The sequence below is a fragment of the Epinephelus moara genome, chromosome 19, assembly GCF_006386435.1.
Source record: "Epinephelus moara isolate mb chromosome 19, YSFRI_EMoa_1.0, whole genome shotgun sequence".
Classification (NCBI taxonomy): domain Eukaryota; kingdom Metazoa; phylum Chordata; class Actinopteri; order Perciformes; family Serranidae; genus Epinephelus; species Epinephelus moara.
This window is the reverse complement of record NC_065524.1, coordinates 39,353,611-39,366,070: the sequence shown is the minus strand read 5'-3', so window position 1 is coordinate 39,366,070 and position 12,460 is coordinate 39,353,611. Positions and strand designations below refer to the sequence as shown.

The 12,460-nt window shown below is 40.9% G+C and overlaps 1 protein-coding gene across 2 annotated transcripts in view; it reads right to left on the bottom strand.

Moving 5' to 3' along the window:
* The window catches only part of LOC126406781 (protein NLRC3-like), a 33,594-nt gene continuing 21,134 nt past the window's right edge, over positions 1-12,460 (bottom strand). Inside the window, exons 3-7 of one of the 2 annotated variants that reach the window (XM_050071274.1) lie at positions 7,764-9,567; positions 7,494-7,667; positions 6,222-6,395; positions 776-822; positions 1-653 (exon numbers count right to left, since the gene is read on the bottom strand). In XM_050071274.1, coding sequence (XP_049927231.1) covers positions 127-653; positions 776-822; positions 6,222-6,395; positions 7,494-7,667; positions 7,764-9,567 — 2,726 coding nt within the window. In that variant the 3' untranslated portion in view covers positions 1-126. Of the gene's footprint in view, positions 654-775; positions 823-842; positions 1,371-6,221; positions 6,396-6,759; positions 6,934-7,493; positions 7,668-7,763; positions 9,568-12,460 lie in introns of those variants that run through there. The other variant, XM_050071275.1, reaches the window with a different exon arrangement.

Here is a 12,460-nt window from a genome sequence, read left to right as displayed (position 1 = left end):
TCTGAACTACCATCAGCTGTGTGTGATCCTGTACAAACTGAACTATTTGTTCAGCAGTGAGAAAGTTTCTCTAACAGGAGGAGACTCTCCCTCCTACAGAGAACACAGAGACACTGAGGAACCAGACTAGAGCCAAAACCCAGGATAAAGAGGCTCAGTGAATGTGGTGTTGAAGGTGAGGAGGTGGATCAGTGTGTCAGAGGAGACTGTGAAGAAGGACAGAGTGCCAGCAGGACAGTCCACATACACTGCTACTCTACCAGAGGAGGAGGAGGAGGAGAAGGAGGAGGAGGAGGAGGAGGAGGAGGTGATGTATGTTTGGGTTTTTCTGTGCCACACAGAGTAAAAACCACCATCAGAGCAGCTCAGACTCCAGGACTGATCATTCCCTCCAAACCCACAGTCCTCACTGTTTCCTCTCCTCCTGATTCCTCTGTAACTCACTGATATATAAACCCCTCCTCTCCACTCGACCTCCCAGTAACAGCGACCAGTCAGACCAGTTCTACACAGCACCTGAGGCCAGTGGTCAAATCTGTCTGGATGATCAGGATATGACTGATACTCCTCCACATGTGTCACCTTCCTGTTGTTGTCAGACAGTTTGATCTTTCTGTTCACTGTGTTTGTGTCGATTGTGAGTTCACAGGAATCTGATGGAGAGAAGAAGACACAATACAGCTGCAGTTATTCATCTATCATCACTCTGATGATGACATCAGAGATTTGAATGAGTGATGTCACAGTTTGAAGATCAAATGAAAAACACACTCACACTTCCTCAGACCTGGTGTCAACCATCGGACTCCAGCAGGCTCCACCCTGAAAGGAGGAGGGGGGTCAGAGCAGCACTTCCTCTTTCACCATGGCAACATGGACATAACATCACTCTCATACACACAGCTTTGTTATTGTCTCCACATGGACTGACATGTTCATCACTTATTATTAATCAGCTGATATTGTTTTAGTTCAGTGTACCTGAGCAGGTGGTGTTTCAACAGTTTACTGTGGGTTCATCACCACCACACAACACTTCACCATTACAGTCAGCTGATCCATTGTCAATATACAAGTATTGATTATTGGAGCTTTGAAACCACCTGTTTTACTCCTGATGAGTGACCTCCTTTGTTTGTGTCATAATGACTGTTGTCTGTCACAAATAAAGGAGACACAACCTCTGATGGAGGAGGTCGGGGTGGATGGTTGGATGGGTTAGGGTTGCTGTTCACATCCTGTCTCCTAACAACAGTCAGCACTGGTTTTATCATCTGTAATCTGGAGCTGAAAATATGACAGCAGTAGTAGTACAGTAGTTTCTGTGGTGAGTCCCACAACCAGTCGACTCTTATCAGCCAGGGAACTCTCTGTCAGTGCAAAACAAACCAAATCCAGGTGAAGCTAAACTCCTTTTAAAACAGCAAAACATTGTGATGATTTATCAAGACTGTTTACACTGATTCACTATTACATGGTAATGGTCTTATCTGTTTTTTTGTCTGTGGACAATAATTTGTAGACTCAAAGGGATAGTGCACCCAAAAATGAAAATTCAGCCATTATCTACTCACCAATATGCCGAGGGAGGCTCAGGTGAAGTTTTAGAGTCTTGAATCTGGGTTGTGTTTTTGGACGTTTGAATCTGGGGCACAGTAAGCCTCAATTAGGTGGAGTTGTGTTGCTACCTCCTCTCCCCTTGGATCTCCGCAAGTCATGTGAGGACTCTAAAACTTCACCTGAGCCTCCATCGGCATATGGGTGAGTAGATAATGGCTGAATTTTCATTTTTGGGTGCACTAACCCTTTAAGGGCAACACACACTGGTGGCAGATGATGAGCATCAACACATCCTGCAGTATTTCTTGAAAAAAAAACAAAATCCAAGGCAACTCTTCTCTGGTGCAAAAGTTAAAAGGCCTTTATTAAATGGCTAGTTCATGATGAACATTAAAATCACCAACATGTTTCGGCCATGCTCACTGGCCTTCATCAGGGCATAAAGCTGCAGGGTTCACAGGTGGCCTAAATGAGGCCCTACTCAGACATGGGTGGAGCCAATCAGCACTCAATTTGCCAGACTGCAGGCATATAAGCAAAACTCCCTTTACACAATGCACTCATAACTAGAAACCTGCATGCAAACAATGAGAATATAACAGATATAATTAGAAAAAATCACAATAAACCATCAATAGGTCAAATTCTTTAAGGAGAACAAAAAATATATATACATAGACTGCATTCAGAAGCAGAAGTAACATATGAAAATTAATAGAATATATACATAAAACACAAAAAAAAGACAACCAAAAATAAGAAAAAAAGACACTAAATATATGCAAACAGATATACGAAGCAGGGAACCTTTACATAGGAAGTATTAATTTACAAAAATGGAGTAAGGTCAAGGTCCTCATTAATTCCTGAATGTACAGTAGCTTTCAATTTGAAAATCCATTCCGCCTCTTTTTGATTGAGACGTTTCTGTCTATCCCCTCTTCTATGTGCCTCAGGGATATGGTCAATGCCCATAGCCAACACAGAGGAGGGGTCACTGCCATGATGTTCCATGACCCCTCCTCTGTGTTGGCTATGGGCATTGACCATATCTGTCTGTTAACTCAGGCTTTCTTCTTCAGGCTCTGCATGTTCACATAAAACAAGTCAAATGATGCGTTCAGCGCATCAACTGACTCTTAAAACTAATCCATCACGTGCCGCCTACTTCCACCTTTGAAGAATCTTGAAAAGTAAAACAGTAAAAAGCAACACTGTGGCTTCAGTTACAGCCAGAGAGGAGTGTTTGCATTAATATGACTAACTGTATGAACTCATATGTGAATATATTTATGTGACCTCTCTGTTTATTTCTAACGTGACAGCTGCTCTTTCTACAGCTCTGAAACTTTAAACTTGATGCAGCAGATTTAAAGCTTTTACTCAAGAACTGCATTTACTGTCCCTTAATGAAGGAGACACGGACATCACTAAAGTTTGGGGGCAAATTAAAATGAAATGAATTTGACTGATTGAATATTATCTGTGATAAATACCAAGGGACTAATTAATGTTCTAATCAGTGTTCTATCAGCTGTAATATACCAGCAGTGTAAAACAGACTTGAGCCAATCAGGAGCAAACATAAAACCTAATCCACAGTGGTAACGTTACGGTGGTTTGAAGGAATTATATCACATGTCATATGACAGTAAACATCATCCTGATTAATAATATAGTCACCTGTTTGCTACCTGTGATTTTAAAGAAGCTTTTCTTAGAGCCAGCGTGGACAGATGGACCAGAGGACACAAATATATTCAGTAGTTCAGTGAGAGCAACAACAACCTTACAGATAAAACAAAACAATGTTCCTCAGATTTTCAGCATCACTGATGGACTCTAGGTTCCTGTGTTAAAATAAAGTGACCTGATAGAGACAGTAAACACTACTGTAATCACACAGCTTCGTGCGGGGACATGTCTGTAACGTTACGGCTCAACAAGTTGGATAAAGTGCATTTATAACGTTTTCCCTCAGCTGACAATCTGCATCGCTCATATATTCACAGTGATTATAGAGTGACGCTACTCAAAGGAGCAGTGAAAGGGGCTTTTTAGACGATTTCAAGCTGAAACTCGGAGCATAAACTCGTCCCAACCAGGTTAGGTTTGCAACATAAGTTACCATGGCGATCTAGCCAGGTTGAAAGAGCCACCTTCGTAGTACAGAAAACCCTGGCTTTAGACTCAACTCAACATATCTGGCTAAGCCACTGATCTTGCTTCGTGGTACAGCCCTCTGCAGCGTGATGATGTTGACGAATGCCAGCCCACCATGAACCTACAACGTGTCAGGATACACCACTGTCCTATTATCCAATGTTGAAACAAGACAACGCTCCAGAAACAAACTTTTCCTTTAGTAGCAGAAAACATTATTAAAACTGATAATAATAAGACCTCTTTTTGTATTCAACCCATCTCTGAACTAAAAACTAAGGCAATAATTAATTCCCATAAAACTTCAACAGCCAAGGATATATACAGGACGGATTCAGCAATACTCAGATCTTTGAAAGACCATCTAGTTCATCCTATTTCACAAATCATAAATTCATCAATATTGCAGGGTGCTTTTCCAAGTACCTGGAAGACTGCAGTCGTATCTCCTGTTTTTAAATCAGATGACCCCCAAAACATCAGCAATTACCACCCAATTAGCATTTTACCTGTGGTATCCAAGGTTGCTGAAAAGTGGATATCAGAACAGCTTGTCTCTTTCTTGAATACAAGTGAATTTAACCTTCATCACATGCAGTTTGGCTTTAGGGCCAATTACTCCACAGAAACAGCCAACTGCCTTTTCATAGAAAAGGTCCGAGCAATGGTTGACAAAGGAGGTATTGGTGCAGTGTTTTTAGATCTACACAAAGCCTTTGACACAGTCAACCATAGGGTCCTTCTGGCAAAACTGTTCACTTTCAACTTTTCCCCATTAGCATTTGCTGGTTTGAATCTTACCTGACTGGTAGACGTCAACATGTTATGGTTAACAACCAACTTTCTCCAGCTCTTGAATTGTACACTGGAGTACCACAAGGGTCAATACTCGGTCCGCTACACTTTTCTTTGTATATCAATGACCTGCCAACCGTCTGCCCTGATGTGGAAACCCAGTTATATGCGGATTACACCATGATATATGTGCATGCCAGGACAAAGCAGATGGCAGCTGCTAAACTCACCACAGCATTAGAGCAGATCTCTAAATGGCTAAATTGTTACCGCCTTCAACGTAATGTAAAAAAAAACAGTGGGAATGTTCTTTTCCAAAAGGCAATGTAACATTGTGCCGAATATAACAATCTCAGTTGATAATATTGCTATTGTGTCAGAGGTCAAATATCTGGGAATCACTATTGACTCCAATATAACTTTTAAAACACACATAAAAAAGGTCAGTCAAAAGGTTAAGTTTAGTTTAGCGAATTTTAAATACATAAGAAACACAATGACTTTTAATGCTGCCAAATTATATGTGAATGCCATGATCATGTTGCATCTAACATACTGCTTCACAAGCTGGGGACAAACCAAAGCTTCGACACTGAAGCCACTAGAAACCCTGTACAAGCAAACCCTTAAAATCTTGGACCAGAAACCAAACAGCTCACATCATTGTACCATCCTACGCAAACACAAACTTCTGAACTGGGAAGATCTAATAAAACACAGGAACATCTGTCTGGTCTTTAAAATCCTGCATAACTTAGCTCCTCCTCCACTTAATTCATTCATAAACCAACACAATAATACTGGTCAGATCACTAGAAGCATCACACGTGGTGACTTATTAGTCCCATTCAGGAAAAGATCACACGTGGTGACTTATTAGTCCCATTCAGGAAAAGCACATTTGGTCAGTTATCATTCTCTGTTAGAGCAATACAAAATTAGAACTCACTTCCCACTCATATTATAGATACACATACATACTCCACCTTTACAGCCAAGTTAAAAACATGGTTTACTGACAATTACACCTGCACACACTAACCTATGGCTGTGTGTTATTGTGTCATGATCATAAACGCTGCCTGTCTATATGTGCTGTCTGTCTGCATCCCTGAATGTGATTGTATGTGCTGACATTTTGTGTGTGATTATATAGCATGTGCTGCTTCTGTATGTCTTGGTTATATGTGCTGTCTCTGCATGATTGTATTGATGTTTTACTGTTCTTTTTATCTTTATTGATCTATCTTTTTCTCCTCACTCTTAACTCTCTCTTTTTAATGAATGTGCTGTAATGTACTGTTCTTTTTGTCATCAGGCTGGGGACTACAGCTGGATATTAGCCATGTTGGCTAAAGCTGCCCTTTTTACTGTTATTTCTACAGTCACTTAATTGGGATTGTTCACGATACTATAAACTACTAAACTAAACTAAACTAAACTAAACTAAACATTTCCTCACCTTCCCTCCCTGTCTTGGCCCATCCTGGCTACTGTTCCCTGACTACTTGTGTCTGTATTGATGGTCTGATGTGGGACACAAACAGTTTGATGAGTCAGTGTTTATCAGCTGTGGTTGTTTGAGGTCAGCTTGGTGTGTCAGGGTCATATGAGCCAGGCTGACAGTGTGACAGAGACAAAGTTTCCAGCTCTACCTCCTCTATCAGACTGAGTGTGTGTGGCTGCAGCAGGCCTCTTCATACCTGAGAGTGTCCAGTCTCCAGTGTGGATCCTTCAGTCCAGCCGACAGCAGCTTCACCCCTGAGTCTCCTGGATGATTGTAGCTCAGGTCCAGCTCTCTCAGATGGGAGGGGTTGGAGCTCAGAGCTGAGGCCAGAGAAGCACAGCCTTCCTCTGTGATCAGACAGCCTGACAGACTGCAAACACACAAAACAACACACATGTCACATAATGTGAGGGTGGGTACCACAGTACTGCCATACTGTCGCCTACTGTGGGGTTACATCAACATTATTACTGACTTTTTTCTAGTCCCAACCAAACACCCACTAATGTCCACCAACTATCTGACAACATTACTGATTCCTCTCTGATATTTCAAGTTCCAACAACAGAGAAAAAAACAAGATAAAACATGTTGATGGAAAGAGACTGAAACACAAAACACAACTGGTTTGAAATCATATCAGCAGAGACAATCCTGTGATGGTTATGAGTTTATCAACTAATGTAAATCAGGATTTAAGTGGCCATCAGTTGAACATGTTGATGAATCCTGACCTGAGAGTTTCCAGTGTACAGTGTGAACTCTTCAGTCCATCAGACAGAAGCTTCACTCCTGAATCCTTCAGGTGGTTGTTACTCAGGTCCAGGTGTCTCAGACTGGAGGACTGGGAGCTGAGAACTGAGGACAGAGCTTCACAGCTTCTCTCTGAGAGGTTACAGACACTCAGCCTACACAGACAACAATCAACAAGAAGGAAAATATTTGTGTTCAAATGTAATCCTCTTTGATTAATGAGTCTGGACTAAAGTCAAATCTAAAGGAACAAAGATCTCAGTTAGTACTTCAGCTAACAGGAAACTAACAGACCTGCATTATAACACTGAGTCAAGAAGAACACTTTAAATTTTTTCAGTAAAACTGAAATATCAACTTCATCCAGATGGTAACAAGTAAGGACCCACTAAATTTTGTGATCTACAGTATAATCTCTTCTGAGTACAGATTAAAATCCTCACAGTTAATTATGATTAACTCATAAATAAGGAGTCAATCCAAATAACATGATATGAAATCATAATGTTCTTTTCTATATCAGCCAGAGTTCATATCTGTATGTTGTTCAGTAGGTGGAATTGAACCAGAAAAGAGTTTCTGAACTGTGAAGTTTCAAATCCTGATTGAACATTTGTCAGATTCAGAAATGCTGACATGAGAGAGAATGTTTAAACTGTTTGGAGTTTAGAGAAATATGTGAAATCATTTCAGATGGTCTGCAGCTTGATCTGACCTGAGAGTTTCCAGTGTACAGTGTGAACTCTTCAGTCCATCAGACAGAAGCTTCACTCCTGAATCCTTCAGGTGGTTGTTACTCAGGTCCAGGTGTCTCAGACTGGGGGACTGGGAGCTGAGAACTGACGACAGAGCTTCACAGCTTCTCTCTGAGAGGTTACAACCACTCAGTCTGAAGAAACAATATGATTAAAAAAAAGATAGTAAGTTGAAAAGACAACAGAGCATTTAAGTTATGATATATGAATCCAACTGTCTCTGTACTTACAGAGCTTTGTTGGAGGATTTGACCACTGGCAGCAGCCTCATAAGAGCCTCCTCTGAAGCAGAGTATTTCTTCAGGTCAAACACGTCCAGATCTTCTTCTGATGACAGTAAGATGAAGACCAGAGCTGACCACTGAGCAGGAGACAGTTTATCTGTGGAGAGACGTCCTGATCTCAGGTACCGTTGAATCTCCTCCACTAGAGAACGATCATTCAGTTCATTCAGACAGTGGAGCAGATTGATGCTTCTCTCAGCAGACAGATCCTGGTTGATCTTCTTCTTGATGTACTTGACTGTTTCCTGATTGGTCTGTGAGCTACTTCCTGTCTGTGTCAGTAGACCTCGTAGGTGTTTCTGATTGGTCTGCAGTGAGAGACCCAGGAGGAAGTTGAGGAACAAGTCCAGGTGTCCATTTGGACTCTGTAAGGCCTTGTCCACAGCACTCTGGAGGAGATGTGTTAGTTCAGATTTGTCTTTTCTTGTTTCAGACATCTGGGATGTTGTTTGTTGTTCTTCCATCAGATTGACTCCAGAGTTGATGAAGGTCAGATGGACATGAAGAGCAGCCAGAAACTCCTGAACACTCAGATGGACAAAGCAGAACACCTTGTCCTGGTACAGTCCTCTCTCCTCTTTAAAGATCTGTGTGAACACTCCTGAGTACACTGAGGCTGCTCTGATATCGATGCCACACTCTGTCAGGTCTGATTCATAGAAGATCAGGTTGCCTTTCTGCAGCTGATCAAAAGCCAGTTTTCCCAGAGACTCAATCATCTTCCTGCTCTCTGGACTCCAGTGATGATCTGTCTCAGCTCCTCCATCATACTTGATGTTCTTCACTTTGGTCTGAACCACCAGGAAGTGGATGTACATCTCAGTCAGGGTCTTGGGCAGCTCTCCTTCCTCTCTGGTCTTCATCACATCCTCCAGAACTGTAGCAGTGATCCAGCAGAAGACTGGGATGTGGCACATGATGTGGAGGCTTCGTGATGTCTTGATGTGGGAGATGATTCTGCTGGCCTGCTCCTCATCTCTGAATCTCTTCCTGAAGTACTCCTCCTTCTGTGGGTCAGTGAACCCTCTGACCTCTGTCACCATGTCAACACAGTCAGGAGGGATCTGATTGGCTGCTGCAGGTCGTGTGGTTATCCAGAGGCGAGCAGAGGGAAGCAGTTTCCCCCTGATGAGGTTTGTCAGCAGCACATCCACTGAGGTGGACTCTGTAACATCAGTCAGGATCTCATTGTTGTGGAAGTCCAGAGGAAGTCGACACTCATCCAGACCGTCAAAGATGAACACAACCTGGAACTCTTCAAACCTGCAGATTCCTGCTTCTTTGGTTTCAGTAAAGAAGTGATGAACAAGTTCCACCAAGCTGTACTTTTTCTCTTTCAGCACATTCAGCTCTCTGAAAGTGAATGGAAATGTGAACTGTATGTCCTGGTTGGCTTTGTCTTCAGCCCAGTCCAGAGTGAACTTCTGTGTTAAGACTGTTTTCCCAATGCCAGCCACTCCCTTTGTCATCACTGTTCTGATTGGTTCATCTCTTCCAGGTGAGGCTTTAAAGATGTCTTCTTGTCTGATGGTTGTTTCTGGTCTGTCTGGTTTCCTGGATGCTGTTTCAATCTGTCTGACCTCATGTTCATCATTGACCTCTGCAGTCCCTCCCTCTGTGATGTAGAGCTCTGTGTAGATCTGATTCAGAAGGGTTGGGTTTCCTGCTTTAGCGATCCCCTCAAACACACACTGGAACTTCTTCTGCAGGTTAGATTTCAGTTTACGTTGACAGACTGCCGCACGATGTCCTGAATGAACACAACAAAGAAGACCAGTAAGACAAAGAAAATATTTCAACATGTCATTTCCTCAAAGAATGAGACGCTCTTCGTCTGTGGGCTAAACTGACAGAAGGTGAAAAAATCGTCTTGTCAGAGACGTGGCTCAAACCATCAATCATGAACAATATGATTCACATCGAAGGATATAATGTCTTTAGGACTGATCGTGTGAATAAAGGAGGGGGAGTAGCCATATATGCCAAAGCGTAACTGAACTGTTTTTGCGTCAAAACAATAACAAAGCTGAAGTTCCTCGAACTGTGTGCTATGAAATTAAATCTCCCCAATGGCGCTGATCTGACTGTGGTAGGATACTTCCGCCCACCCTCGGCTGCAGCTGGAGCAACTGCCCTGCTGTCTGACTTTCTGCATCAACTGACTAACGAGTACATTGTCATGGAAGACCTGAACTGGGACTGGCTATCGACTTTATCAGCATTAAGAGACCTATGTGACGCACTACACCTGACGCAACGAATACAATCACCTACACGCCTTAAACCAAAACGAATGGACAAGTCTACGTTAATTGATGTCATTCTTACTAATGTGCCACATAAGTACTCTGCTGCTGGAGTTTTTTGCAATGATTAGTGTATGGTTGCCTGTGTTAGAAATTGCAAACTGTCTAAAACCAAGCCATGGTTTATTTTTAAATGAAATTATAAATGTTTTAATGAACAGGCTATACTGCATGTCACTAACTCGGCGTCTTCTCCGGAGCCTTTGTGCTCCGCTGTCTCTCAGGTTAACTTGTATTGCAGCGGTGCCTGGACAGCGTGACGTGTGTGGTTGTGCTGCTGCCGTGGTCCTGCCAGATGCCTCCTGCTGCTGCTGTTATCATTAGTCATACTTCTACTGTTATTATACACATATGATTATTGTCACATATGTATACTNNNNAGGGTCATAAGGACAGAGGGATGTTGTATGCTGTAAAGCCCTGTGAGGCAAATTGTGATTTGTGATATTGGGCTTTATAAATAAAATTGATTGAATTGATTGATCTACCAAAGTGATTTGCACATAGTATCTGATATGGATGATGTTGAGTTGGCCTGGAATTATTTTTAAAAGACCTTTTTATCCATAATTGACAAACATGCCCCTCTTAGAAGATATAGAGTGACAGGTAGAGATTACCTGTGGTTTAATGACTCTATTGCAACCGCTATTAGAGAACAGAATGAAGCATGGACCAAGGCTAAAAGAAATAATAATGATAAGTACGAAAGGCACTGTTAAGCTTAGACTGCAAAAAGTCTGCTGGTCAAGACCAGATTGAACCCTAATTAAAACTGCTGCAAACTTGATAGCTGGACATGTCTCCGCCATTTTTAATCTTAGTCTATGCAGTGGATTCATCCCTAACTCATGGAAATCTGCATTTGTCCTCCCACTATTAAAAAGTGGTGACCCTTCTGCCTTAGACAACTATCGTCCCATCTCCAGACTGTCTGTCATGGCTAAACTGTTTGAGTCTCTTATAAATGAGCAACTAAATTTTTTTTTAGCTGACAACTGTATTTTAAGTCCCACTCAGTCTGGTTTTAGACAAGGGCACAATACAATAACGGCTGTAACCTGTGTTACAAATGATATTATTACTGCCTTACATGATAAAAAGTCGTGTGCCACATTATTCATTGATTTGTCTAAAGCATTTGACACAGTTGACCATCATCTTCTTCTGCAAAGACTGCAAAGCATAGGTTTCAGTAGCACTGTGTTAAATTGGTTTTCTAATTACCTGAGTGGTAGAACTCAGTGTGTGGCTATAGATAACTGTACCTCTTCCTTACTAGCAGCAAAAATGGATGTCCCCCAAGGATCAGTTTTGGGCCCTATTTTATTCTCTATTTTTTAAATATATATATATATAATTGTCAATTGTATTGATGAATGATTATGATTCTACTTTTTTACATGAAATTCTCAACTTGAACATTTAATATTTATTGGTGATTTTTGTAACAAGTGTATTTTAACTTTAGGATCTCTCAGGTGTGATTTTCATATAAGCCTCTACAGGTTTCTAATCACACCTCAGACACACACACACACACACACACACACACACATACATACATATATATATATATATATATATATATATACATACATTTGTTGTTGTTGTTGTTGTTGTTGTTAATATTTTCTTTATGTCATCCCCCCCCCCTACCCCTTTCTCTTTGTGTTTATACATGTGTGAAACAAATAAATAAATAAAAAATGAATAAATTTATGTAAATAATTTAGGTATGGATTTAGGTCCAACAAAAGCTCATCTTTATGCAGATGACACAATATTGTACACCTCTGCGACATCATTGCAAGAGGCAATGAACTACTTACAGTCTGCCTTTAATCAGGTACAAAAAGAACTACTTACAGTCTGCCTTTAATCAGGTACAAAAATTCCTTGTAGGTTTAAAGTTGGTATTAAATGCTAAAATAACAAAATCCATGGTTTTCACACACTCACGTTCTGGACGTGAGTGATTTGGATGACAAATTATCCTTTGGGGTCCATATTGAGAGCCTTTAAAAAAAAACTCAGACCTAAGTTAAGTTTTTATTTTAGATTAAAGAGATGCTTTCCATACTCAGCTAGGAAAAGATTGGTGCAGAGCACATTTTTGTCAGTGTTAGATTATGGTGATCTAATTTATATGCATTCTTATAATAATAATAATAATAAATTTTATTTGTTGGCGCCTTTCTGAGCACCCAAGGACACCTTACAATAAAAACATACAAAAATACCAATAATACAACATTAAAAATAGATAAAATACATGACAGAAAATTAAACCGGATAGGCAAGTCTGAACAGATGGGTTTTAAGCTGTGATTTAAA